At 59.2% G+C, this 27,842-nt stretch overlaps 1 protein-coding gene across 1 annotated transcript; it reads left to right on the top strand.

Annotated features, from left to right (window-relative positions):
* The first annotated feature begins 302 nt into the window (after nt 1-302).
* IGLON5 (IgLON family member 5) lies at nt 303-14,482 on the top strand. The gene is made up of 7 exons (XM_077841681.1): nt 303-487; nt 6,288-6,520; nt 8,839-8,958; nt 9,744-9,875; nt 10,037-10,157; nt 13,763-13,914; nt 14,382-14,482. Exons 1-7 carry the CDS (start codon nt 303-305, stop codon nt 14,480-14,482), a joined length of 1,044 nt encoding a protein of 347 aa, XP_077697807.1.
* The last annotated feature ends 13,360 nt before the right edge of the window (nt 14,483-27,842 follow it).

Below are 27,842 nucleotides of genomic sequence, written 5' to 3'. Positions count from 1 at the left end.
ATGACTGCTAGGGGGCGCTGTGCTGGGGGGGGGCTCCCCTGGCTCCCCTGGCTGGCCCCAATGCCCCAGGGCAGCGCTAGGGGGCACCCTAGCATTTCCTCCAAGAGGCTGGGCTTGAACCCGTGGATCTGGGCCAAACCCCAGCTGGGGCGATTCCATTCAGCTTCCCTAACTCCTCAAACTGCGATTTTCATTCACTTCCCATCTGAAATCGCACGGAATTGTGAATTAACCAGCCGCTGTGTCCCCACCCCAGAGGTGGCTGCATGTCAGCACCAGGTGAACCAGCCCCGTGTGTTGTGATGTGCGGCTGTTACCCAGTTGCCCCACCCCAGAGGTGGCTCCATCTCAGCCCTGGGCAAGCCGCCCCCCTGCGTTATCTTATCCATTCTCTCTTTCTGCCCTCAGGGCTGCTGGTGCAGAGCCTGGAGTATAACCAGCCGGCCGACAACTACACTGTGTGTCAAGGGGACAACGCCACGCTAAGGTGAGACCCTGCCAGAGCGGCCCCCACGCTGGGAGGGTGTGGCTGGGTGTCTCTGTCCCTGCGGACCCCTGCAGCAGGGCCCCCCCCAATGCCACTCACCCCACGTCTCACCACATCCCCGCGTTGCTTGGTGTTTGCCAGCACCCTACAATAACAGGCGTGAGCCACATTAGGGTTCTGATGAGAGACCCGGTGGTGATCAATTGTGCTTGAGAGACCCTAACGATAACGGCCAAGAGACCCCACAGGGACACACCACACTGGGGAGACTCGACCGGAAGAGCTGAGCGCGGCAGTGTTGGGACGAGAGACCCGACGATAACAAAGCCGGGTGGTGGGTGGGTGTCCCCTTCTGGGCATCAGTACGGGATGTGAAAAGTTGTGATCTATCGATCTATCCCCATCCACCCCCTCTGTCTATCTATCCCCCCATACACCCCTTCTATCTATCTATCTATCCCCACACACCCCCTCTATCTATCTATCCCCCCATACACCTCCCACTATCTATCCCCACACACCCCCTCTGTCTATCTATCCCCCCATACACCTCCCACTATCTATCTATCTATCCCCACGCACCCCCTCTGTCTATCTATCCCCCCATACACCCCCCACTATCTATCCCCACACACCCCCTCTGTCTATCTATCCCCCCATACACCTCCCACTATCTATCCCCACACACCCCCTCTGTCTATCTATCCCCCCATACACCTCCCACTATCTATCCCCACACACCCCCTCTGTCTATCTATCCCCCCATACACCTCCCACTATCTATCCCCACACACCCCCTCTGTCTATCTATCCCCCCATACACCTCCCACTATCTATCTATCTATCCCCACACACCCCCTCTGTCTATCTATCCCCACACACCCCCTCTATCTATCTATCCCCACACACCCCCTCTGTCTATCTATCCCCCCATACACCTCCCACTATCTATCTATCTATCCCCACACACCCCCTCTGTCTATCTATCCCCCCATACACCCCTTCTATCTATCTATCTATCCCCCCACACCCCCTCTGTCTATCTATCCCCCCATACACCTCCCTCTATCTATCTATCTATCCCCACACATCCCCTCTGTCTATCTATCCCCCCATACACCTCCCACTATCTATCCCCACACACCCCCTCTGTCTATCTATCCCCCCATACACCTCCCACTATCTATCTATCTATCCCCACGCACCCCCTCTATCTATCTATCCCCCCATACACCTCCCACTATCTATCCCCACACACGCCCTCTGTCTATCTATCCCCCCATACACCTCCCACTATCTATCTATCTATCCCCACGCACCCCCTCTATCTATCTATCCCCCCATACACCCCTTCTATCTATCTATCTATCCCCACACACCCCCTCTGTCTATCTATCCCCCCATACACCTCCCACTATCTATCTATCTATCTATCCCCACGCACCCCCTCTATCTATCTATCCCCCCATACACCCCTTCTATCTATCTATCTATCCCCCCCATACACCTCCCACTATCTATCTATCCCCACACACCCCCTCTATCTATCTATCTATCTATCTATCCCCCCATACTCCCCCCACTATCTATCTATCTATCCCCACGCACCCCCTCTATCTATCTATCCCCCCATACACCCCTTCTATCTATCTATCCCCCCATACACCTCCCACTATCTATCTATCTATCCCCACACACCCCCTCTGTCTATCTATCCCCCCATACACCTCCCACTATCTATCTATCTATCCCCACACACCCCCTCTGTCTATCTATCCCCCCCATACACCTCCCACTATCTATCTATCTATCTATCCCCACGCACCCCCTCTATCTATCTATCTATCTATCCCCCCATACTCCCCCCACTATCTATCTATCTGTCTATCTACCTATCTATCCCCATCTACCCCTTCTATCTATCTATCTATCTATCTATCTATCTATCCCCCCATACACCCCTTGTATCTATCTATCCCCATCCACCCCCTCTATCTATCTATCTATCCATCCCCCCATACACCCCTTCTATCTATCTATCTATCTCCATCCTCCCCCTCTATCTCTCTATCTCTCTCTCTAGCCCCACACCACCTTGTCTCTCTCTCTCCCCCGCTCCCTCCTGCAATGCACCAGCCAGCCTGAGTCATGCTCAGCCTGACCTAGATCCGGCTTCCCCCGCCCCGCGCCGCAGCCCTCCAGCGGCTCTGCCCGGGGGCGATGGGGCTGGGCTGACCTAGACACTGGGGGTAAGTGGGTTGGGGGCCGGCTGGGAGTGGGGCTGTGCGGTGGGTGCTGAAGGGAAAGGGGGAGCCCACACAGGCCCCCCCGCAGGGCCCTCCTACCCCATATCTTCTTCTCAAAACCCCTACCCCCCTCTCCACCCCGCCAGGCTGGCTTCCAGGCCCCTAACATCGTCTGTGACTTCCCCACCCCGACCGACACTGAGCCAGTCACAGGCAGGCTGGGTGCCTCACCCACCCAGCCGGGGGCGCTCCCCGACCCCCTCCCTCGCCTGCCCCGCACAGATCTTGGAACAAGACCCCCCACCCTGCCCCCTAGTGCCGCCTGGGGCATGGGGCCAGCCCTGCCTGCCAGGGGAGAGCCCCCACCCCGCTCCGCCGAGCGCTGACCCATCCGCGTCCTGCAGCTGCCGGGTGCTGGTGCCTGGAGCTCCTGACACCTGGAATTATTCAGTGACTGTGGCATTAACAGAGAGAAAACAGCCCCCCCCCCCCCCCCGATTCAATCTCACTCTGCTGATCGGGGGACTCACAGGCAGGAGTGAGCAGGAATGGCAGGGGGCTGCGGGTCGGGAGTGAGGGGCACTGGCAGAGCTGGGGGGGCAGGGCTGGGCTAGCAGGGGCTGCGGGTCGGGAGTGAGGGGCACCGGCAGAGCTGGGGGGGCAGGGCTGGGCTAGCAGGGGCTGCGGGTCGGGAGTGAGGGGCACCGGCAGAGCTGGGGGGGCAGGGCTGGGCTAGCAGGGGCTGCGGGTCGGGAGTGAGGGGCACCGGCAGAGCTGGGGGGGCAGGGCTGGGCTAGCAGGGGCTGCGGGTCGGGAGTGAGGGGCACCGGCAGAGCTGGGGGGGCAGGGCTGGGCTAGCAGGGGCTGCGGGTCGGGAGTGAGGGGCACCGGCAGAGCTGGGGGGGGCAGGGCTGGGCTAGCAGGGGCTGCGGGTCGGGAGTGAGGGGCACCGGCAGAGCTGGGGGGGCAGGGCTGGGCTAGCAGGGGCTGCGGGTCGGGAGTGAGGGGCACCGGCAGAGCTGGGGGGGCAGGGCTGGGCTAGCAGGGGCTGCGGGTCGGGAGTGAGGGGCACCGGCAGAGCTGGGGGGGCAGGGCTGGGCTAGCAGGGGCTGCGGGTCGGGAAGTGAGGGGCACCGGCAGAGCAGGCCCAGTTTTGGGACATGCCCACGTAGGGATTCAGTTGACAGGCTGCTGTTTCTTTCCAAGCTTTGCTGATCCTTCTGTCCCAGGTCTGGGAGCCGATCACGTGTTTTCGGGGTGGGGGGCAGGGGGATAAAATGAGCTGTAGAAGCTCCGACATCTCGCCTTCCTTGGGTCTGGGGACACAACTGCTCGGGAGCTGGGAAGAGAACCCAGGAGTCCTGGCTCCCGGCTCCAATGACTCTTTCAAGGTTCTTTATCCAGCTGGTGCTGAGATGCAGCCACCTCTGGGGGGAGCTGGTTCACAGCCGCACCGTAGCAGAGCTGAGAGGCAAAGCTGGACACCGGCTCCTCCAGCCACCGCAGGGGAGGTTTCCAGGAGGTAGAATGGAAATGGCCTTTGGGCCAGGAACCAGGGTGCGTGGGACAGCAGGAGGGCAAAGACTGGAGGGGGAAAGTGCTGGCCTGGGCGACCCCCCCCAGCCCTGCCGGTGCCCGTCACTCCCGACCCGCAGCCCCCTGCCAACCCAGCCCCGGGCTTCCCGGCGCCCCTCACTCCCGACCCGCAGCCCCCTGCCAGCCCAGCCCCGGGCTCCCCGGTGCCCCTCACTCCTGACCCGCAGTCCCCTGCCAGCCCAGCCCCGGGCTCCCCGGTGCCCCTCAATCCTGACCCGCAGCCCCCTGCCAGCCCAGCCCCGGGCTCCCTGGCGCCCCTCACTCCTGACCCGCAGTCCCCTGCCAGCCCAGCCCCGGGCTCCCTGGCGCCCCTCACTCCCGACCCGCAGCCCCTGGTAGCCCAGCCCTGCCCCCCCCAGCCCTGCCGGTGCCCATCACTCCCGACCTGCAGCCCCGTGCCAGCCCAGCCCTGCCCCCCCCCAGCCCTGCCGGCGCCCCTCACTCCCGACCCGCAGCCCCCTGCCAGCCCAGCCCCGGGCTCCCTGGCGCCCCTCACTCCCGACCCGCAGCCCCTGGTAGCCCAGCCCTGCCCCCCCCAGCCATGCCGGTGCCCCTCACTCCCGACCTGCAGCCCCGTGCCAGCCCAGCCCTGCCGGCGCCCCTCACTCCCGACCCGCAGCCCCCTGCCAGCCCAGCCCCGGGCTCCCCGGCGCCCCTCACTCCTGACCCGCAGCCCCCTGCCAGCCCAGCCCCGGGCTCCCCGGCGCCCCTCACTCCGGACCCGCAGCCCCCTGCCAGCCCAGCCCCGGGCTCCCCGGCGCCCCTCACTCCCGACCCGCAGCCCCCTGCCAGCCCAGCCCCGGGCTCCCCGGCGCCCCTCACTCCCGACCCGCAGCCCCCTACCAGCCCAGCCCCGGGCTCCCCAGCGCCCCTCACTCCCGACCCGCAGCCCCCTGCCAGCCCAGCCCCGGGCTCCCTGGCGCCCCTCACTCCCGACCCGCAGCCCCTGGTAGCCCAGCCCTGCCCCCCCCCAGCCCTGCCGGTGCCCATCACTCCCGACCTGCAGCCCCGTGCCAGCCCAGCCCTGCCCCCCCCCAGCCCTGCCGGCGCCCCTCACTCCCGACCCGCAGCCCCCTGCCAGCCCAGCCCCGGGCTCCCCGGCGCCCCTCACTCCCGACCCGCAGCCCCCTGCCAGCCCAGTCCCGGGCTCCCCGGCGCCCCTCACTCCCGACCCGCAGCCCCCTGCCAGCCCAGCCCCGGGCTCCCCGGCGCCCCCTCACTCCCGACCCGCAGCCCACTGCCAGCCCAGCCCTGGGCTCCCCGGCGCCCCTCACTCCCGACCCGCAGCCCCCTGCCAGCCCAGCCCTGGGCTCCCCGGCGCCCCTCACTCCTGACCCGCAGCCCCTGGTAGCCCAGCCCTGCCCCCCCCAGCCATGCCGGTGCCCCTCACTCCCGACCTGCAGCCCCGTGCCAGCCCAGCCCTGCTGGCGCCCCTCACTCCCGACCCGCAGCCCCCTGCCAGCCCAGCCCGGGCTCCCCGGCGCCCCTCACTCCCGACCCGCAGCCCCCTGCCAGCCCAGCCCCGGGCTCCCCGGCGCCCCTCACTCCTGACCCGCAGCCCCCTGCCAGCCCAGCCCCGGGCTCCCCGGCGCCCCTCACTCCCGACCCGCAGCCCCCTGCCAGCCCAGCCCCGGGCTCCCCGGCGCCCCTCACTCCCGACCCGCAGCCCCCTGCCAGCCCAGCCCCGGGCTCCCCAGCGCCCCTCACTCCCGACCCGCAGCCCCCTGCCAGCCCAGCCCCGGGCTCCCCGGCGCCCCTCACTCCCGACCCACAGCCCCCTGCCAGCCAGGCCCCGGGCTCCCCAGCGCCCCTCACTCCTGACCCGCAGCCCCCTGCCAGCCCAGCCCCGGGCTCCCCGGCGCCCCTCACTCCCGACCCGCAGCCCCCTGCCAGCCCAGCCCCGGGCTCCCCGGCGCCCCTCACTCCTGACCCGCAGCCCCCGCTGTCTCTGCCCCCAGCTGTTACATCGACGAGCAGGTGACCCGGGTGGCCTGGCTCAACCGCTCCAACATCCTGTTTGCGGGGAACGACAAGTGGTCCATCGACCCGCGGGTCCGGCTCCTCACCAACAGCCCGGCCGAGTTCAGCATCCTCGTGGCCCAGGTGGACGTGTGGGACGAGGGGCTGTACACCTGCTCCTTCCAGACCCAGGCCAGGCCCCACACGGCCCAGGTCTACCTCATCGTGCACGGTACGGGCCGGGGGAGGGCTGGGCCCGAGGGGGGGATAGGCAGGGACAGGGCGAGGAGGGTGAGGGCCCTGGGGGCTGGGCTGGTGGGATGAGGATGTGGGGCTGGGCTGGGGCAGAGAGGCGTAGGGGGCTGGGCAGAGACTGGGCGGGGGGCTGGGCCCGAGGGGGGGACTGGCATGGGGGGGGTGAGGGGATGGGTAGTGACTGGGGTGGGGGGATGGGCAGAGATGGAGGAGCAGGGGGCGGGGCTGGGCAGTGACTGGGCCCAAGGAGGGGGATGGGATGGGATGGGGCAGAGAGGGGTGGGGGGCTGGGCAGTGGTGGGGGTGGGGTTATGGGGATAGGCAGGGACAGCGGGAGGAGGGTGGGGGCCCTGGGGGTAGGGGAATGGGCTGGGATGGGGAGGGGGGATGGGCAGTGACTGGGGTGGGGGATGGGCAGAGATGGAGGAGCAAAGACCAGTGGGGGCAGAGGACAGGGAGGGGGCTGGGTCATCATGCAGGGGGTGGGGGGGGAGTCAGTGCAGGCATGCATGGCTGAGAGGGGAGGGGGGATTGGGGGCTGGGGGAGGGGGCAGGTGCATGTGGTGGGGATGGGAGCTGGGGGGCTGGGCCATGAGGAGGGGCTGCACAGAGATCTATGGCCAGTTGGGGGGGGCAGCGGGGGCGGGGCTGTCTCCTGCTGTAGGGCTTGTGCTGGACCCATGTATGAGTCCACCCCTAGTGCCTGCGACCCCCCCGAATCCCCCCCCACGCCCTGCCCAGGGCCCTGTGATTTGGGGCTAAGCTTGCGATTTTAGTCCCCCCCGTGCCCTGCCCCAGAGGTGGCCGCGTGTCAGGCCCGGGCCAGGGGCCCCTGGATACCCAGCCCCCCGTGCTGCGCCCCAGAGGTGGCTGCATGTCAGGCCCAGGCCGGGGGGCCCTGGATACCCAGCCCCCCATGCCGCACCCCAGAGGTGACCGCATGTCAGGCCCGGGCCAGGGGGCTCTGGATACCCAGCCCCAGAGGTGGCCGCATGTCAGGCCCGGGCCGGGGGGCCCTGGATACCCAGCACCAGAGGTGGCCGCATGTCAGGCCCGGGCCAGGGGGCTCTGGATACTCAGCCCCAGAGGTGGCCGCATGTCAGGCCCGTGATTGGAGCCAGGAACCGAGGAGATTTTGCCGTCTCAGCCGCCCCCCCCCCAGGTGTCCGCGGCACCAGGAAGTGGGGACAATGGGCCCTGATTGGCTCCGGGGGGACAATTGCGGGGTCCCTGCTGCAGCTGTTCGCCACTTTGCCCTGATTGGCTGCGGCCCTCGTCGTTCGGCCAATCAGCTCGCACAATGGGCCTTGTTAGCGGGGCTGGGGGAGACTCGCGTCAAGGGGTGGCTTTTTTTGGCTTTTCCACCAAATTGTCCCATGGGGGGGGGGAGGGTGAGTCCAATGTTAACACCCCGTGCGCCGCCTGCCACTGAGATGCGGCCACCTCTGGGGTGGGGCGTGGGGAGTTTGTTATACGGGGACCCCTCACCCAGCCCTGGGATGCAGCCACCTCTGGGGTGGGGCGTGGGGGCTGGTTATACGGGGACCCCTCACCCAGCCCTGGGATGCAGCCACCTCTGGGGTGGGGCGTGGGGAGTTTGTTATACGGGGACCCCTCACCCAGCCCTGGGATGCAGCCACCTCTGGGGTGGGGCGTGGGGAGTTTGTTATACGGGGACCCCTCACCCAGCCCTGGGATGCAGCCACCTCTGGGGTGGGGCGTGGGGGGTTTGTTATACAGGGACCCCTCACCCAGCCCTGGGATGCAGCCACCTCTGGGGTGGGGCGTGGGGGGTTTGTTATACAGGGACCCCTCACTCAGCCCTGGGATGCAGCCACCTCTGGGGTGGGGCGTGGGGGGTTTGTTATACGGGGACCCCTCACCCAGCCCTGGGATGCAGCCACCTCTGGGGTGGGGCGTGGGGGGTTTGTTATACGGGGACCCCTCACCCAGCCCTGGGATGCAGCCACCTCTGGGGTGGGGCGTGGGGGGTTTGTTATACGGGGACCCCTCATCCAGCCCTGGGATGCAGCCACCTCTGGGGTGGGGCGTGGGGGGTTTGTTATACGGGGACCCCTCATCCAGCCCTGGGATGCAGCCACCTCTGGGGTGGGGCGTGGGGGCTGGGTATATGGGGACTCCTCGCCTGGCTCTGAGATGTGGCCACCTCTGAGGTGGGGCGTCTGGGTACCAACCCCACTCGGTCAACCCCTAGCACCAGGCATGGGGGGCTCAGAGGGGAGGGCGCCCCTCGGGGGACAGAGGCTGACGCTGCTCTCCGCCCCCCGCCCACAGTGCCAGCTCGGATCACGAACATCTCCTCGGCCGTGACGGTGAACGAAGGGAGCGACGTGAATTTGCTGTGCGTGGCCACGGGCAAACCGGAGCCCACTGTGACCTGGAGACAGCTGAGAGGTAAGAGGGAGCGGGCCGGGGAGGGGGCGATTTGCAGATGGGGGGGGAAGGCGAGAGTGGGAGGGAAGGAGGAGGAGGCAGGGAATGATTTGGGGAAGGGACAGTTGTGGGGTGGATCAAGGTAGGGGGATATTGGGGCGGATTTGCCGGGATATGGGGGGAGGGAGGTTGGTCGGGCTGAGGAAAAGGGGGATCTGGGTAGAGTTGGGGGCTGGGGGGGCTGGAGCTGTCATGGAGGAATCAGACAGGAGCCTGACCTGCTGCCCCTCACTCCCGACCCGCAGCCGCCTGGGCACCCCAACACCCTGCAGCTTGGCCGGTGCCCCTCACTCCCGACCCACAGCCCCCTGGGCACCCCCAACACCCTGCAGTTTGGCCGGTGCCCCTCACTCCCGACCCACAGCCCCCTGGGCACCCCAACACCCTGCAGCTTGGCCGGTGCCCCTCACTCCCGACCCACAGCCCCCTGGGCACCCCAACACCCTGCAGCTTGGCCGGTGCCCCTCACTCCCGACCCACAGCCCCCTGGGCACCCCAACACCCTGCAGCTTGGCCGGTGCCCCTCACTCCCGACCCACAGCCCCCTGGGCACCCCAACACCCTGCAGCTTGGCCGGTGCCCCTCACTCCCGACCCGCAGCCTCCTGCTGGCCCAGCCCTGGCAGGCGGTGGCCGTACCTCAGGAGGTGTTTGTAACTGTTGTGTTGTTGTGTGTCTTTTCTCTCGTGTGTAAGTCTGTGTTTGTGTCTGTCTCCCCCCCGCTCCACACCTCCTCCCCACACACAGACGGCTTCACCAGTGAAGGGGAATATCTGGAAATCACCGAGATCAACAGACAGCAGGCCGGGGAGTATGAGTGTGTCACGGCCAACGGAGTCTCTGTGGCCGACAGCAAGAGGGTCCTGATCACAGTCAACTGTGAGTCAACCTTTGGGCTTCCCACTCTAGGGGGCGCCGGCTCCCATCCAGCCTCAGGGCAGGGACTGGCTGGCTCAGTGGGGCAGGCAATGGAATATGGGGCCTTTCCCCTCTAGGGGGCGCCAACTCCTCTCCTTTTTTCCTTTGCTTTCTCCTCTCAGATCCTCCCACCATCAAGGACGTGAAGGACGCCTATCCCACCATGGGGAAGCCGGCACTGCTGAGATGTGAGGCCATGGCCGTGCCACCTGCCGAATTTGAGTGGTTCAAGGATGACAAGCAGTGAGTGACCCGCCTAACCGGCCCACCCACCGCCTCCAGGAACGGGCCCCTTTGCCCTGCCCTGGAGTGACTGACGTCCAATCAGCGACCCTCTGACCTCTCATTGGCCATGCAGTGTCATGTGATCTGTGGTAGACTGGATGTCACATTTCCCCTCCCAGTGAGATCTGAGCTGTGACGGTCTCCTCCAGGACAGATTTAATCCCCTTTCCGGGGCTCTCTGTCGTTGCTGGGGGTTTGTGTTGGTTGTTGGATGATTGTTGCTACGCTGGGTGATGGATGGTTTGTGGAGTCGGTTGAAGGGTTGATTATTGGTGTTAATTTGTTGGGTCTGTTGATTTGTAGGGTTGGTCGTTGGGCTGGTTGACGGATGGTTTGTGTCGTTAGTCGGTTGTTGGCTGGTTGCTGGTTTGCGGGGTTCGTTGTTGAGTTAGTTAATTGATGGTGTCAGGCTGATTCCCCGCTCTGGCACTTCGAGGGCAGGAAGTGGGGCCCGCAAGGATTCTAACCGTTAATACCGGCCACTCCGGGCTTGTATTGAACTCCCACGGTTCCAGCTTCTCTCGGACCTTGGCTTGGCAAAAAATTCGTGATCAGTGCAAAAAAATGGATTTTGGGCTTGGTCCCACTGGAAGCGAGGCAGGGATGGGGGTGTCTCGCCGCGGGTGCGCTAGAGGGCGGTTCGGGCTCCGGTTGAGCCTCTCGCGCCGGTTTAGCAGCGGCTGCAGGGGCAGCCTCTGTGGCCCCCTTTGGTGCTGCTCCCCTGACTCTGGTGGGGTTGCAAGCACGGGCTCTGGTGCTGTCTGCTCCACCGGTTCCGATCCTTGGGCGGATCCGGATCTACAACCGCTGTCATAGACTCTGGTCTGGGGTCTGGTTCCACCACCTCTGGCTGGGTCCCTGTAGGAGGCTCAGGAATGGGGTTAGGTGTGGAGGCCTGTTTAGCCTGGCTGCGGGTGACCATCCCCACCCGTTTTGTTACCCTCACATGGTTGGCTAAGTCTTCTCCCAGCAGCATGGGAATGGGATAATCGTCATAGACGGCAAAAGTCCATATCCCTGACCAGCCCTTGTACTGGACAGGCAACCTGGCTGTAGACAAGTTAAAAGAGTTGGCCTTAGAGGGTTGCACCATCACGTGGGCCTCTGGGTCAATGAATTTGGGATCCACCAGGGATTGGTGCATGCTGAGTGTCTCGCCTCGCAGTAATCTTCCTCCCACCCACACTCACAGTGTCCCTTTGCTCTGGAGGTGTTTGCAAGACGTCTGGGCCTGAAGGCTCTTGGTGAGACTCTGGGGTGATGAGTTGCAGTCGGCTGGTGCTCTTGGGGCAGTTGGCCTTCCCATGCCCCAGCTCATTACATTTAAAGCATCACCCAGCTGTCTGTGGGCTGGGACAAGGTGAGTGGTTGGAGAGTGGGGTGGTAGGGCGAGAGGGCAGCTGGGGTCTCCCTGGCTGTGTGGAGGGCTCCTCCTCGCGAGGTGGGGCCTTGGGCTGACTTCGATGGTGGGGTGTCATCTCGGGTTGCCCCTTGTGGTATCCCCGCCAACTGCTACTAGCCTTCTTCTTCTCCGCCACCTCCACCCATTTGGTTACAATCTGCCCCACCTCGATTACAGTTTTGGGCTTCCCATCTAGGGTGCACCTTTCTATTTCCTCAGGAACACGCTCTAAGAACTGCTCCATTTGCATTGGGAGAGACAGATCTTCCCGAGATTTAACACTTGCTCCTGATAGCCAGGCATCCCAATGTTTCACAGTGTGGTGGGCGTGTTGGGAAAATGCCACGGCTGGTTTCCACCTTAAGGCTCTGAACTGCCGATGGGCCTGCTCGGGTGTTAGCCCCATTCTGATTCTGGCCTTTTGTTTAAAAAGTTCGTACTCGTCCATGGGTTCTCTGGGCATTTCAGCTGCCACCTCTGCTAAGGGTCCACTGATTTGTGGCCTCAGCTCCACCGTACACTGGTCTGGAGGGGCGTTGGACCCCAGGCAGACCCGTTCGAAATTTTCTAAGGCCTCTGTATCATCGCCTGCCTCGTATGTGGGGGATTTCTTGGAATGGGGAGCGGGACCTGGAGAAGGACTGTACCTGGTGGACCCAGCTTAGCCCTTTCCAGCTCTAAGCACTTCAGCTTTGACACCGCCTCCAAGGGCTTCGCTACTCTTTTGTCCTCCTCTTCCAAGCACATCATCTGTCGAAAGAAATCCCTGTCTTCCGCAGTCAGAACTCGGTTCAGCTTAAAGGTTACAAGCAAATAAAAGCATCTGGGGTTTAGCACAGAGGAGTCCAGGAGCCAAAATAAAGAAATAAACCTGATCACGTCTCTTTAAACATTCCCTGTCCCAGTGATTCCTTCCAGGTATGGGAAATAATTTTTCAGACTTGGTTCACACCTCACCCAGCGTCCCTGCCTCTCGCAGGGCTGCTCCCTGTCCCTGCAGCCCAGAGAACAACAGACAAAGGGAAAGTTTCTTTCCCCATTTTAAAAAAAGGTCTCGCCTTCCCATTGGCTCTTTTGGCCAGGTGCCCACTTTCTTTTCTTGACCTCGGGGACTTTTTAACCCTTTACAGGTAAAGCAAGTCGAGAACAACTACCAAGAGGGATTTTACAGCTAACTGGCTGGGTGGGTGTCCATCAAAGGAGCTACCCACCCCCCTTCATTTATCACAGATGGTTTGTTGAGTTGGTTGTTGGTGTGCTGGGTTGGTTGCTGGGTTAGTGAATTGCTGGTTTGTTGAGTTGGTTGTTGGTATGTTGGGTTGGTTGTTGGGTTAGTGAATTGGTGATTTGTTGAGTTGGTTGTTGGTGCGTTGGGTTGGTTGTTGGGTTAGTGAATTGGTGGTTTGTTGAGTTGGTTGTTGGTGTGTTGGGTTGGTTGTTGGGTTAGTGAATTGGTGGTCTGTTGAGTTGGTTGTTGGTGCGTTGGGTTGGTTGTTGGGTTAGTGAATTGGTGGTTTGTTGAGTTGGTTGTTGGTGTGTTGGGTTGGTTGTTGGGTTAGTGAATTGGTGGTTTGTTGAGTTGGTTGTTGGTGTGGTTATTGGGTTGATGGTTGGTGTGTTGGGTCGGTTGATTGTTGGTTTATTCAGATTGCTCGTTGGCAGGTGGGTTGATTGTTGGTTTGTAGGCTACAATTGTTGTTTGACACCTGAGTTTCTTGTCGATTGGTTAGTTGGCTCTTTGATATCAGGGTTCTTGGTGGTTGCTGGTTTAATGGTTGGTTGGTCTATTGGGTTGCTGGGGGCTTCCTGGTTTTGTTTGGCACATCGGTTGTTGGCAGTTTGGGTTGGTTGCTGGGTCTATTGTTTGTTGGTTGGTTAGGTTGGTTCTTGGGCTGATTGTTGGTGTGTTGGGTCAGTTGTTTGTTTGGTGGGTTGTTACTTTATCAGGTCGGTTGTCAGTTGCCCCTCACTCCTGACCCACTTCCCCCTGCTAGCCCAGCCCTGCGTTCCCCCAGATCTGCTGGTGACCCTCATTCCCGACCCACAGCCCCCTACTAACCCAGCCAGTTCTGTAGTTTGTCGTGTTTCATGCTGGTTGGCTGATAAACTCCCTACCAGGTGTGAAACTGTGAGATCTGGTAATGCTCCCCCATCTTTGCAGACTCTTTGGGGGCCTCGAGGGGCTGCAGATCCAGAACGAGCGCACACGCTCCATGCTGCTCATCGACAACGTCACCGCTCGGCATTATGGGAACTACAGCTGCCTGGCCTCCAACAAGCTGGGAGTCTCCAACGCAAGCCTGCGGCTGATACGTACGTCCCCCCGCCCCGTGCAACGGCTCGTCCCGCCCACTGCCCCACCCTCTGTCCTTCACCGCTGGCCCCGCCCACCATTCCCCTCAGAACCGCCCACTCTCCTTCACCACTGGCCCTGCCCACCGTTCCCAACAGCCCCGCCCATAATTCACAGCTGGCCCTGCCCCCTGTCTTCGAAGACTGGCCCAGCCACAAACCCCCAAAGGGGTATAGTAACATTTAGATAGAATGTCCTGGCTCCAAGCACCCCTCTGCTCCAACCCATAGACCCCACTCCCCTCCCAGACCAGGGATAGAACCCAGGAGTCCTGGCTCCCAGCCCCCCCCAGCAATCCAAACCACCCTTCTCTAAAATGCTGAAGGCCAGTGAGGTACTTTAAATGCTTCTGAAAATCACCCGTGGTGCCCGCAGACCCTTGAAAGTCTAGTCCCTGGCTTTGAAATCCTCTTTCTTCTCTTGCCAGGACCCGGTTCTCTGGAAAACATAGCAGTGACCGGGATGGAGTCCCCCTTGTTCCTGGGCTTGCTGTCGTCTGCCTTTGTGACTCTTTTGTTTAAGATCTAGCGTGTTCGGCGGACGCAGTGGAAGGAGAGGAGGCTCGGGCAGAGAGGGAGAGCGCGCGAGAGAGACCTTCTCCTTTCCGGGAGAGACGAAGAGAAAAAACAAAGAAACAAATCTTATCGAGAACCCCAGCACTGTGAGGGAAATGTGAAAAAAGAAAAAAAGAAAAACGACAAAAAAAATATGCATTTCTTTCTACGGCCATTTTCCGTCACTTTCCATCCCAGACACTTCCAGCCGGACTTGTTCTAAAGGGACAAACAAACTGACCTGCAAAGACACAGGGCTTTAAAGGGTTAACGGCCAGTGCTTCTGTGCCCCATGGGGGCCCCCGCAATAGGGCTTGTGGTGAGGGGTTGTTCCCCTTCTCTGGGAGAGTTTGGGGTTCTCAGCTGCCATGAAAGACGAGCTTCGGTGGCATTCGCAAATGTGGGGGGCTGGGCCTTTCTGTAGCACATGGAGTTTTTGAGTGGGGAATTTCCCTAGTTTGGGGCTGAAAAATTCCTCAGCAAACAAAGTTTCTTGGGCTGAGAATGACCCTTGTTTACACAGGTTTTGGACTCTGAATTTCCTGATTTCATGAAGCTTTCCTGGCTGAGATTTTCCTTCGCTCACAAAGTTTTCCGGGCTGAGAATTCCCTTGGTTTACACAGGTCTGAGGCTGAAAATTTACTTCCTTCACAAAGTTTTTTGGGGCTGAGAATTACTCTGGTTTGCACAGGTCTGAGGCTGAAAATGCCCTTAATTCACAAAGGTTTTTGGGCTGAAAATGTCCTTAATTCACAAAAAAAATTGGGCTGAGAATGACCCTTGTTTACACAGGTTTGAGGCTGTGAATTTCCCTAGTTCGCAACCTTTTGGGGGCTGAGAATGGCTCTGATTGACACAGGTTTGAAGCTGGAAATGTCCTTAGTTCACAGAATTTTGTGGGCTGAGATTTATCCTAATTTACACTGGGTTTGGCTTGAGAGTTTCCTTAGTTCACAAAGGTTTTAGGGGCTCAGAATTTCCCTAGTTTGTGCACGTTTCAGGCTTTCTTAGTTCACAGGGTTTTGTGGGCTGAAAATTTCCCCAGTTCTGGGGTGCAGATTTATTTCATTCACAAAGTTTTCTGGGGTGAGAATTTCCCTGGTTTACTGAGTTTTCAGGTGAGCCTTTCCTTTATCCAGCGAGTTTTTTGTGAATTTCCTTAGTGAACAAACCAAACCAAAATATACCCCCCTTTTAGCTGTCAGTTGCCTCACTTAATCCAGCGATTTGCCCCAGTGGGAATTTTTTCACCTAACAAATTCTTTGCCTGGCAATTTTCATCGTTCATGAAGTTTTGTGGCCTGCAAATTGCCTTCAGTTGGTGCCAGTTTTGCCTGGGAATTCCCCAGGATCACAAAGTTTTGGGGGCTGAGAATGTTCTTCATTTTTCCATCGTTTCCCCACCCCCTGGCTCGGAGAAGACAGAACTGGAAGCTGGCTGCTGCCTGGGGATTTGGATTCAGCACCTTGATTCTGCTACTTCCCTGCACTCTGGACACGAGGGGGCTCACATGCCCTGCTCAGATGTCTGGCTTCCCAGCTTTGGACGGAGGAAGGCTCATAGCTGAGCATTGGAACTGCCCGTCTCTTCGACTGAGGAGCTCCCCTTCCCTCTCGCCGTGCATGGGGGCGCAGCTGGTCAGGTCCGAGACGTCTCATCTGCTGCTCTCCATCCCCACCGAGCCAGAGTGAGTCAACCGGGAGGGAACTGACTGGGATGGGCTTCATGGGGGGGCTCAGGCTTCAAGCAGTTGCCGGGGGGCGGGGAGTGGGGGGGGGGGGGGGCTTCTCCTGGAGCCTGACAAACATTTGCAAAGTTGGTGTCGTTGTTCACAAAGTGGGGACCTGGCGGCAGGAGACCAGGAGTCCCTACAATAACAAAGGGGCCCACTCAGTCCCAGCTGCTGCAATGATGCACCGGTTTGCCGATCCCCTCTGCTTGTGGGAGCTGTTAGAGTAACAGAATGGGAATGCAGGCCTGGCATTTATGAGAGACCCTACAATAACAACCAGCATGTGTACAGCCTTGTCCTTCCCAAGAGACCCTACAATAACAACCAGCATGTTTACAGCCCTCCCCCTCCCCAAAGACCCTACAATAACCACTGGTATGCGTACAGCTCCACCCCTCCTGAGAGACCCTAGAATAACAAACCAGCATGTATACAGCCCTACCTGTCCTGAGAGTATCAACTTTCCTGAGAGACCCTACAATAACAGATGGGTATTTATCACCTTAATGAAATTAAGTTAATGAACCCGACTAAGGAATTTCCTTCATCCTTTGTCATAAGGATTTGGGCTGGCTGGGAGGCATTACACACTGGTTTGTTATCGCAGGGTCTCCTTGGGGTGCTGGAGGTTGCTCGCTTGTCTTGTTATTATTTGGCCTCCTGGGAATGGCTGGGCTGTATAGACTTGGTATATTATTGTAGGGTCTCCTGAGAATGCCAGGAGTTGTGCAGGCTTGACGTATTATTGCAATGTCTTCTGGGAGGGCTGGGGGGCGGTGCAGGCTTGTCTTATTATTGTAGGGTCCTTTGGGATGGCTGGGGGTTGTGCAAATTAGGATTATTATTGTAGGGTCGCCAGAAAGTGCTCGGGACTGTGCTTGCTTGGCTTATTATTGTAGGGTCTCCTGGGAGCCAGGGCCTATGCAGGCTTGGTTTGTTATTATAGGGCCTCCTGGGAGAGGGGTGTGTGTGCATAAACCATGAGGGCGGAGCTCCTTCCAGGCATATTACCTGGTAAACGTCTCCTTTGCTGATCCTCTAAGGTCCTAGGATGATGGGTTATTCCATGGGCTCATCTAGATGTGTAAGCAGCTCACTCCATGTGACCCCAGATCAGACCCCTGGGCCCATCGAGGCCGGTATCCCGCCTCCCTCCCAGTGGATCAGCTCGGAGGGGTGGGCATGTCTCCCACAGGAAGCTGCCGTTTCAGAGAACGGAGCAAAAGACCCCGCGATTCTGGGATCGCCAGGTGGGAATCGGAATCCATTTTCGCAGGAAAATCCACAATTTTTGAAACTCCCGAAATGGAACCAAACGAAATTTGAAACTTTCTGTGAAATGAAATTCTGGAAGGGGAGGGGGTCATTTTGGGTCGATCACCTCGTTCTGATCCCATTTTGGTACATAAATATTTTTTTAACTTTGTTTTTCCACACTATATTTTTGCTATATACTCCCCACTGTATTTTCCACTGCATGCAGCCGAGCAAGTGAGCTGCAGCTCACGAAAGCTTCTGCTCAAATAAATGTGCGAGCCTCGAAGGTGCACAAGTCCTCCTGTTCTTTTTGCGGCTCCAGACTAACACGGCTGCTCCTCTGAAACCATGCTACAAAAGCAAAAAATTTTTAAATGAAAAAAGAGAAAGTTCCACTTGAGAATTTCCATCTGCTCGGGGGGACACCCTGAAACCCCAGTGGGAGTTTTCCCCCCGCCGGATTTTTTCTCAGCACAGAACAGGAGTAAAACCGTCATCAGATCAGACACGTGGGGTGGGGCTGGGTTGACAAAGAGACTCTTGGTCACCTCGAGTGAGGGGTGAACAAATGTCCCCAGGTTTTTGGCCTGGGAGTTTCCTTTGTTTTGGGGGTTTTTTAAAACAATGGCAAATGTCTTTTGTTCCGAGTGTGTCTGTCCGAGTGCCGGGAGCTTGCCCGGGCGCCAGATTCAGCGACGTTCTTTTTTTTATTTTATTTGTTTTCATGGTACCAGCAAACATAGCTTTGTGTAACGAAGACGATTCGCTCAATAGCGGCCATTATTATTGATTAGGTGGGTGACGGTCATGCCCAGAACCCCCCGTCCTGGACCAAAGCCCCATCACACCAGGCACTGTACGAACGAGGGCCATTTATTGGGTGTGTTACGGTAACACCCAGGCCCTGCAGTCACGGCCTAGGACCCAAGGGTGCTATTTATTAGGTGTATTACGGTTGTCAGCCAGAACCCCAGCTAGAGAGGGAAGGTGCGTGGGCCTCCGGACACCTGGGTCCTATTTCTGGCTCTGCCAAAGATTTCCTGGGCCACCTTGGGCAAGTCGCCCCCTGCCTCAGTTTCTAGGCCCGGCACTGGGGGCACCGTGCTGCAGGGAGTGGGGTGGGGGGCTCTCCCCCGGCAGACAGGGCTGGCCCCGATGTCCCAGTGTGGCACTAGGGGGCGCTGTGCTGCAGAGGGCAGGACACCGGGCTCGATTGTCAGGCCGCTCGCTGGGGCTGGGGGTGGCAGGAATCAACGGGCGGTGTTGACGCGCCAGCTGCTGAGTGCCCAGAAACCACGAGCCTCCCACTGCTCATGGGTCCTGTTAACCCCTTCCGCCCACAGAGCTGGGGGGCAGGCGGCAGGCGGCAGGGCTGGGCTGGCAGGGGCTGCGGGTCGGGAGTGAGGGGCACCAGCAGAGCTGGGGAGGGGGGAGCCCAGGGCTGGGCTGGCAGGGGGCTGCGGGTCGGGCGTGAGGGGCACCGGCAGAGCTGGGGAGGGGGGAGCCCAGGGCTGGGCCGGCAGGGGGCTGCGGGTCGGGAGTGAGGGGCACCGGCAGAGCTGGGGGAGGGGGGAGCCCAGGGCTGGGATCGCTGGGGGCTGCGGGTCAAGACACGAGGTCTAGAATCTCCCATCGTTCCAGTTTCTGTTCACGAATTTCACGTCTCCCCCCCACCCCCCGCCAGAGAAATTCCCCCACCCCCGACCTTCCGCGATCAGCCCTAGGGGGACCCTGCTCCCTTCCTCATGTGTGTGGCCCCCTTGGGCCAGCTTCAGATCTTGCTGTATATAGGTGTAATGCATCCCTCCATCCATGCTCCATATGCCCCCATCCCCCAATCCATCCCCCCCACACCACATCCATCCCTCCCACACATCCATCCATCTCTCCAGGCCCCCCCACCCATCCATCTCCCCACCCCTCCATTCATCCACAGATACACCCCTCTGTCCGTCCGTCCCGCCCTCCATCCCCATACACCTCCTCCATCCTTCCATCCCCACATCCCCCCCCCCCCCCCCGCCATCGGTCGGGCAGGATAATCTAGGCAAAGCAAGGGGCCGGGGGGGGGGGGGTCACTGGAGTCGTAAACGTCTGCAGGTCCGTCCTTTCAATGGTGTTCGCTCTGCGGCCGGCGGAGGGGGGGGACACTCCCTCCGCTGCCCCCCCCCCGGCTCCGTGGCCGGCGGGTGGTGGCAGGTTTGCTAACACCCTGTCGTCGGCGATGGGGCGGGCTGGGTGTCGCTGGAAAGCCCCCTCTTCCCTGAACCCAGGGCGCCCCCGGGTTGAAAGCGGCTGCGTCACGCCACGCGCCAGCCGAATTCTCCAGGCGACAAGTCCCCCGCTGGAGCCGCCGTCCTGCCAGATCCGAGGGGACCCCGCCTCGCCTGGGCCGCTGGGGACCTTCGCGGCGGCACCGGCTCTGGGCCGGGCAGGGGCCGCACGGCGGAGTCGGGGAGCAGTTTCCACTGATCGCTCTGCATCCGCCTCACGGGCCAGGCGCGTTTCGTCCTCGGGCCAGGGTTTTCCCTGGCGCCTCGTCGCAGACGAATCTCCGCTGGCCTTAGCGGTTCCTGGTTTGCCGGGCGCTTGTCCCTCACCCGGACCGTCCACGACGGCCCCGCGGACAGGGCTCGGCGGGAACAAGGTACCGTCCGCGGTGCGGGTGTCGGACGTTTTCCACCCGGCAGCCACGGCATTGTCCGTCGCAAGCGTGGCGCCCTGGCGAACTCGTCCTGTCCCAGCGTCGCATCTCGCCGAGCTGTGGGCACGGCCGGCAAACGCCGACCCGCCTGCGGTTAGCTCTGGCCCCACCACCGCCTTCTTTGCCTTCGAGCTCAGCGTGACTCTGTCCTTCCTGCCCGTAGAGCGACGGAGCCCGCGATAATGCTCCGCGGTGTGGCCCATTGGCCTGGCATCTGGAGCGAGCTCCTCGCCGCGCCTCTCCTGATCTGCCCGGGCCTTTCAAATCGCCCCAGCACATCACGAATCCGGGTGCCGCCCCATTCGCTCCGGGGACGTCTTCCCGGCCCGCTTCGCTGGAAAGCCGGCGGTGCTCTTGCGTGGTCAGGAGAAAGCGGGGCAGAGCGTCTGGACGCTGTGCCCCGCCCGCCAGCCCCCGGCGGCCGTCACGGCTCCGTTCGCCCGAAGCGCCCCCCCCCGCCCCCCCCCGCAGGGACCGCGGGCCGGGGAGCTGGCGGAAGGGGAAACTCGCTGCTCCGAGTACTTCCCCTCCCGCCTTGCGTCCCGTGGCACGGAAGCGGCCACCGCGCGATGTGCTTGCCCGGCCCCTCCGCGGTGGGGTGCCCCAAGGGACCCCGAGGCGTCTGGAACCGGCTCCTCTGGGAGTGCGATGCGTTCTGGCTGCCACCCACCCGTGGTGGCCCCGCCCCTTCCAGCCCCTGCTCCGCCCCTTCTCCGAGACCCCCCCCCCCTCCGCCCGCCCTGCCTGTCTGAGCCGCTCTCCTCCATCCTACCCCCCTCCGGAGCTCCCTGCCGCTCCATCCTACCCCCCTCTCATAGAATCATAGAATATCAGGGTTGGAAGGGACCCCAGAAGGTCATCTAGTCCAACCCCCTGCTCAAAGCAGGACCAATTCCCAGTTAAATCATCCCAGCCAGGGCTTTGTCAAGCCTGACCTTAAAAACTTCCAAGGAAGGAGATTCCACCACCTCCCTAGGCAACGCATTCCAGTGTTTCACCACCCTCTTAGTGAAAAAGTTTTTCCTAATATCCAATCTAAACCTCCCCCACTGCAACTTGAGACCATTACTCCTCGTTCTGTCATCTGCTACCATTGAGAACAGTCTAGAGCCATCCTCTTTGGAACCCCCTTTCAGGTAGTTGAAAGCAGCTATCAAATCCCCCCTCATTCTTCTCTTCTGCAGGCTAAACAATCCCAGCTCCCTCAGCCTCTCCTCATAAGTCATGTGTTCTAGACCCCTAATCATTTTTGTTGCCCTTCGCTGGACTCTCTAATTTTTCCACATCCTTCTTGTAGTGTGGGGCCCAAAACTGGACACAGTACTCCAGAGGAGGCCTCACCAATGTCGAATAGAGGGGGACGATCACGTCCCTCGATCTGCTCGCTATGCCCCTACTTATACATCCCAAAATGCCATTGGCCTTCTTGGCAACAAGGGCACACTGCTGACTCATATCCAGCTTCTCGTCCACTGTCACCCCTAGGTCCTTTTCCGCAGAACTGCTGCCGAGCCATTCGGTCCCTAGTCTGTAGCGGTGCATTGGATTCTTCCGTCCTAAGTGCAGGACCCTGCACTTATCCTTATTGAACCTCATCAGATTTCTTTTGGCCCAATCCTCCAATTTGTCTAGGTCCTTCTGTATCCTATCCCTCCCCTCCAGCGTATCTACCACTCCTCCCAGTTTAGTATCGTCCGCAAATTTGCTGAGAGTGCAATCCACACCATCCTCCAGATCATTTATGAAGATATTGAACAAAACCGGCCCCAGGACCGACCCCTGGGGCACTCCACTTGACACCGGCTGCCAACTAGACATGGAGCCATTGATCACTACCCGTTGAGCCCGACAATCTAGCCAGCTTTCTACCCACCTTATAGTGCATTCATCCAGCCCATACTTCCTTAACTTGCTGACAAGAATACTGTGGGAGACCGTGTCAAAAGCTTTGCTAAAGTCAAGAAACAATACATCCACTGCTTTCCCTTCATCCACAGAACCAGTAATCTCATGATAAAAGGCAATTAGATTAGTCAGGCATGACCTTCCCTTGGTGAATCCATGCTGGCTGTTCCTGATCACTTTCCTCTCATGCAAGTACTTCAAGACTGATTCTTTGAGGACCTGCTCCATGATTTTTCCAGGGACTGAGGTGAGGCTGACTGGCCTGTAGTTCCCAGGATCCTCCTTCTTCCCTTTTTTAAAGATTGGCACTACATTAGCCTTTTTCCAGTCATCCGGGACTTCCCCGGTTCGCCACGAGTTTTCAAAGATAATGGCCAACCTCAACCCCTCCCCCACGAGCACCCTCGCCCGCCACTCGCCGCATCCCGGGGGGGGGCTTGCGGGAGAGGGGGGAGGAGAGGAGGGAGGGGGGGCCGAGCGGGGAGGGGGACACACGGGGGCCGGGCCTGGGGGGGAGTGTGGGCAGGGTGCTGGGGCAGAGCGGGTGGGATGTGGGCGGGGCCTGGGGCAGAGCAGGGGTGGGGTATGGGCGGGGCCTGGGGCCGAGCGGGTTGGAAAGTGGGCAGGGTCTGGGGCGGAGTGGGGCTGGCCTGTGGGCGGGGCCAGAGAGGCGGGACAGGGAGCTAAGCTTCACCCTACCCAGATACCCCATCCATCCCCCCACACACCCCTCCCTCCCTCCCACACACGCCCCTCGGTCTGTTGGTCCATCCATCCATCCCCACTCAACCCCGTCCTCCATCCCTCCATCCATCCCCAGACACTACTCTGTCTGTCTATCCATTCATCGATCTGCATACGTACTCCTCCATCCATCCATCCTCCCCACACCCCGCTATCCATTCCACACAAACCCCTCCAACCATCCCCACATACCCCTCCATCCATCCACCTGCATACACCCCCTGCATCCATCCATCCATAGATCTACCCCTCTGTCTGTCCATCCATCCCCATACACACCCCTCCATCCCTCTAGCCACAGATCCACCCCTCCATCCACCCCCATGCTCCCCCGTCCATCCTTCCTTCCTCCGTCCCATCCCGTCGGGCCTGTCTCAAGCCAGGTAGGCAACCGAGGCCTTGCACTTGGGAGGAGCTGAGATCTGGCTCCTGGCAATGGGGGCTCTTCCTCTGAGGCAGGGGAGCAGATTTCAACCTACTTCGGGTGTGTAAATGGGTTCAGTCGCCAGCCTGAAGGCTCGTGCTGCTTGCATGGCATTATGGGATCAAAACATGGCTTCCTCCGCCCAGGACAGTGTGGGAATGATCAAAGCCCAAGTTACAAGAGGGTTCAGAGCTCAGGGCTGGATTCGGATCTTAGCTTCCCTCAGGGGAATCTGGAGTCACTCCACATAACTTGGCAACATTCCTGTGTCTTTGGGGCACTAGCATGTAGACCAGAATACAGCTTCTGAATTCTTTCCCTGGCACCTGGCTTCTGACCCTTTGTTATTTCCGTTGCTAAAAGCCCTTGGTGTTAATATTGAGTTTACATGAATGAAGTAACTATTTATATCATCTTTGCGAGGTTGTTAACTTGCTTTACACACGTTTACCTTGTGTTTACAGCAAAACTAGCTGCTTAGTTTGTAAGCGTGTGCAAGCCACATGAAAGTGCTGGCTGACGTACTGGTAAACGGTGTCAAACTGTCTACGATCAATTTGTAAAGCATATGTAAGCGATGAGTGAATCATGTAACCAATGAGTAAACCATATGTGAAGCACGAGTGAACAGTGTGCAAAGCATATGAAAGCTATGAGTAAATGATGTGTAAACAATGCAAAGCACTTGCAAGCAATGAATAAGATCTAAGTACATGTATGCTATGAGTAAACCATGTGCAAACAATGTGTAAAGCGTGGGTAAACCATGAGTAAATCACGTGTAGACTAGTAAACCACCTGCAAACAATGAGTGAGCAGTGTGTAAAATCATATGCAAAGCATGTGTAATTCATGAGTGAACATTTGAAAGCCATATGTGCAAGACACATGCTAATCATGAGTAAGCCATATGCAAACCATGAGTAAACACAGTGCAAAACACAAATAAACTATGTGCAAACTTCGTGCAAATCATGGGTAAGCCACTGTGTAAAGCATGAGCAAAGCATGCATTAACCATGAGTGAAGCGTGTTAACTGTGTGGAAATCACATGTAAACAATATGTCAGCCACAGCCATGCACAGAGATCATAGAAGCATAGACTATCAGGGTTGGAAGAGACCTCAGGAGGTATCTAGTCCAACCCCCTGCTCAAAGCAGGACCAACCCCAACTAAATCATCCCAGCCAGGGCTTTGTCAAGCCGGGCCTTAAAAACTTCTAAGGAAGGAGATTCCTAGGGATGGAGCTCGTGTGTACTAACACATGCTAAGCACGTGAGCTCCATGTGCCAGCTATAGATAGTAAATATGCACATCTGTACAAACCATGTGCCGTACGGTATCATGTAACATGACGAATCACATGTAGTACATGTCAGTGCTAGTCCTTATAGACCCATGTGAGCCAGCGTCTGCTTTCAGTGGGAGTGTGGAGTGACTCCGTCGGGGTTACACTCTATTTACACCCTGTTGTGAGTGAGTGCAGAGTTTGGTGGGTGTTACAGCACATGGATGTTGTGAATTTGATTTACAGCTGTTCACGTGGGACTCAGGAAGTGCTCACAGCCATGAACCAGGTGTCAAGCCTGTGCAAACAAGGAGCAAACTCTGTGCAATGGAGGTGCAAGCAATGTGTAACCATGGCATAAGTTGTCTGTAAAGCAGGGGTGAACAAGGTGTAAACTGCATGCAAACAAGGTGTAAACTACAGGTCAAACCTAGGTAAACAAGGTGCAAACTCTGAGTAACTTAAGTGCAAACAATGGGGGAGCAAGGCCTAACTTCTGCGTATACCAGCTTATGTACAGGGCATGCAGTATCACTGTAAAGCGTGTGTACATTCAGTGTAAAGCAGATGCAAATACGTGTAAATGAGTTGTACAGTCTGTGTAAAGCATGAGTCAGTTACATGCAAGCCAAATGTAAGTGCTGTGTAAAGCACGTGCAAGCAGTGTGGGAGCTAGTGGCAAAGAAAAAAACAAAAAAACAAAAAAAAACACATACCTAAACCCTGGCTAAAGCATGTGAAACAGGGTGTACACACTTTGTGACCATCATCTAAACAGGGTTGAAACCACATGCACAAGAGCATGTAAACATGAGTAAACCAAGTGTAAGCCACACGTAAACATGGTGTATGTTTCGGGTACAGTACGTGCAAGCCAAATGGTAATTTTGTGCAAACTACTTGTCAACTCTGTGTAAACGAGGTATAGAACAGCACCCACAGAACGTGTGAACATGTAAAACTGGGTGTAAAGGTTTTGCAACCTGCATGTAAGCCAGGTGTAAAGTGTCAGCCACAGGTAAACTGTGCAAGGCTGGTGCAGGGAGTGTGTCTATTCTGTGCAAAATACATGTCACGCCCTGTTTTCAAAGCACAGGTAAACGGCGTGGCCAGTACGGGTAAATGTGGTGTAAACTCTCAGCCAAGCGTATGTAAACATGCATAAAGCACATGTAAACTGAGTGTAAACCTGGGGCAAGACATCTGTAAACCTCATGTAAAGTATGTGTAAACAGCGTGTAAACATTGTGCAAAGCAAGTGTAACCATGGTGTACCGAATGTATGAACAGGTGTCAACACGATGCAAAGCCGGTGTGATCAGGGTGTGCGGACTGTGGAAACAGAAATTAGCATTGTGCAAGCCAGGTGTTAACACAGTGCAAAACACAGATAGCGAAGGGGAAACCACCCACTTGACCCCTTTTTGGTTTGTACGCTTGGAGCTCGTGCAAAGCAGTGGCTGGCTCCTGACTTGGTTTCTCCCAGAGCCAGGGAGGTGGGCTGGTTTTGGCAAGGGGTGGGAGTAGCTGATGGGGGGGGGCAAGAGCTTTGAAGGGCTGAGTGGCTGCTGCAGGTGACCTAGATGGGGGAGTCCTTGTTCTCTCCACCTCAGGGTGTTGCTAGAATCTCAGGCCCGGGGGGGCAGGTTAAGGGTGGGAGGGCGGCTGGAGAAGCTGGGGTGCACCTTGCACTGGGAGGGGGGTGGAGAACGAGGAAAGAGGAATGGAGGAGAGAAAGGCGAGCAGCAGGATGAAGGGAATGCAGCAGGGAGTGAAAAGAGGAATGGAGGAAGGAGAAATGGAATACGTGAGGTGAGGCGGAAGAGAGGGAACGGAGAAGGGACCGGGAGGAGGAATGGGCGAAGGGGGGAGCGGAGGGGTAGCCCAGGAGAGAGGGAACGGAGAAGGGACCGGGAGGAGGAATGGGCGAAGGGGGGAGCGGAGGGGTAGCCCAGGAGAGAGGGAACGGAGAAGGGACCCGGAAGGAGGAATGGGCGAAGGACGGAGCGGAGGGGGTAGCCAGGAGAGAGGGAACGGAGAAGGGACCGGGAGGAGGAATGGGCGAAGGGGGGAGCGGAGGGGTAGCCCAGGAGAGAGGGAACGGAGAAGGGACCGGGGGGAAGGAGGAATGGGGCGAAGGGGGGAGCGGAGGGGTAGCCCAGGAGAGAGGGAACGGAGAAGGGACCGGGAGGAGGAATGGGCGAAGGACGGAGCGGAGGGGTAGCCCAGGAGAGAGGGAATGGAGAAGGGACCGGAAGGAGGAATGGGCGAAGGAGGGAGCGGAGGGGTAACCCAGGAGAGAGGGAACGGAGAAGGGACCGGGAGGAGGAATGGGCGAAGGGGGGGGGAGCGAGGGGTAGCCCAGGAGAGAGGGAACGGAGAAGGACCGGAAGGAGGAATGGGCGAAGGGGGGAGCGGAGGGGTAGCCCAGGAGAGAGGAACGGAGAAGGGACCGGGAGGAGGAATGGGCGAAGGGGGGAGCGGAGGGTAGCCCAGGAGAGAGGGAACGGAGAAGGGACCGGGAGGAGGAATGGGCGAAGGACGGAGCGGAGGGGTAGCCCAGGAGAGAGGGAACGGAGAAGGGACCGGGAGGAGGAATGGGCGAAGGGGGGAGCGGAGGGGTAACCCAGGAGAGAGGGAACGGAGAAGGGACCGGGAGGAGGAATGGGCGAAGGGGGGAGCGGAGGGGTAGCCCAGGAGAGAGGGAACGGAGAAGGGACCGGAAGGAGGAATGGGCGAAGGGGGGAGCGGAGGGGTAGCCCAGGAGAGAGGGAACGGAGAAGGGACCGGGAGGAGGAATGGGCGAAGGGGGGAGCGGAGGGGTAGCCCAGGAGAGAGGGAACGGAGAAGGGGACCTGGAGGAGGAATGGGCGAAGGACGGAGCGGAGGGGGTAGCCCAGGAGAGAGGGAACGGAGAAGGGACCTGGAGGAGGAATGGGCGAAGGGGGGAGCGGAGGGGTAGCCCAGGAGAGAGGGAACGGAGAAGGGACCTGGAGGAGGAATGGGCGAAGGGGGGAGCGGAGGGGTAGCCAGGAGAGAGGGAACGGAGAAGGGACCGGGAGGAGGAATGGGCGAAGGGGGGAGCGGAGGGGTAGCCCAGGAGAGAGGGAACGGAGAAGGAACCGGGAGGAGGAATGGGCGAAGGGGGGAGCGGAGGGGTAGCCCAGGAGAGAGGGAACGGAGAAGGGACCTGGAGGAGGAATGGGCGAAGGGGGGAGCGGAGGGGTAGCCCAGGAGAGAGGGAACGGAGAAGGACCGGGAGGAGGAATGGGCGAA

The sequence above is a fragment of the Eretmochelys imbricata genome, chromosome 24 (assembly GCF_965152235.1).
Source record: "Eretmochelys imbricata isolate rEreImb1 chromosome 24, rEreImb1.hap1, whole genome shotgun sequence".
NCBI lineage: Eukaryota > Metazoa > Chordata > Testudines > Cheloniidae > Eretmochelys > Eretmochelys imbricata.
This window is presented reverse-complemented; position numbering and strand designations above follow the sequence as displayed.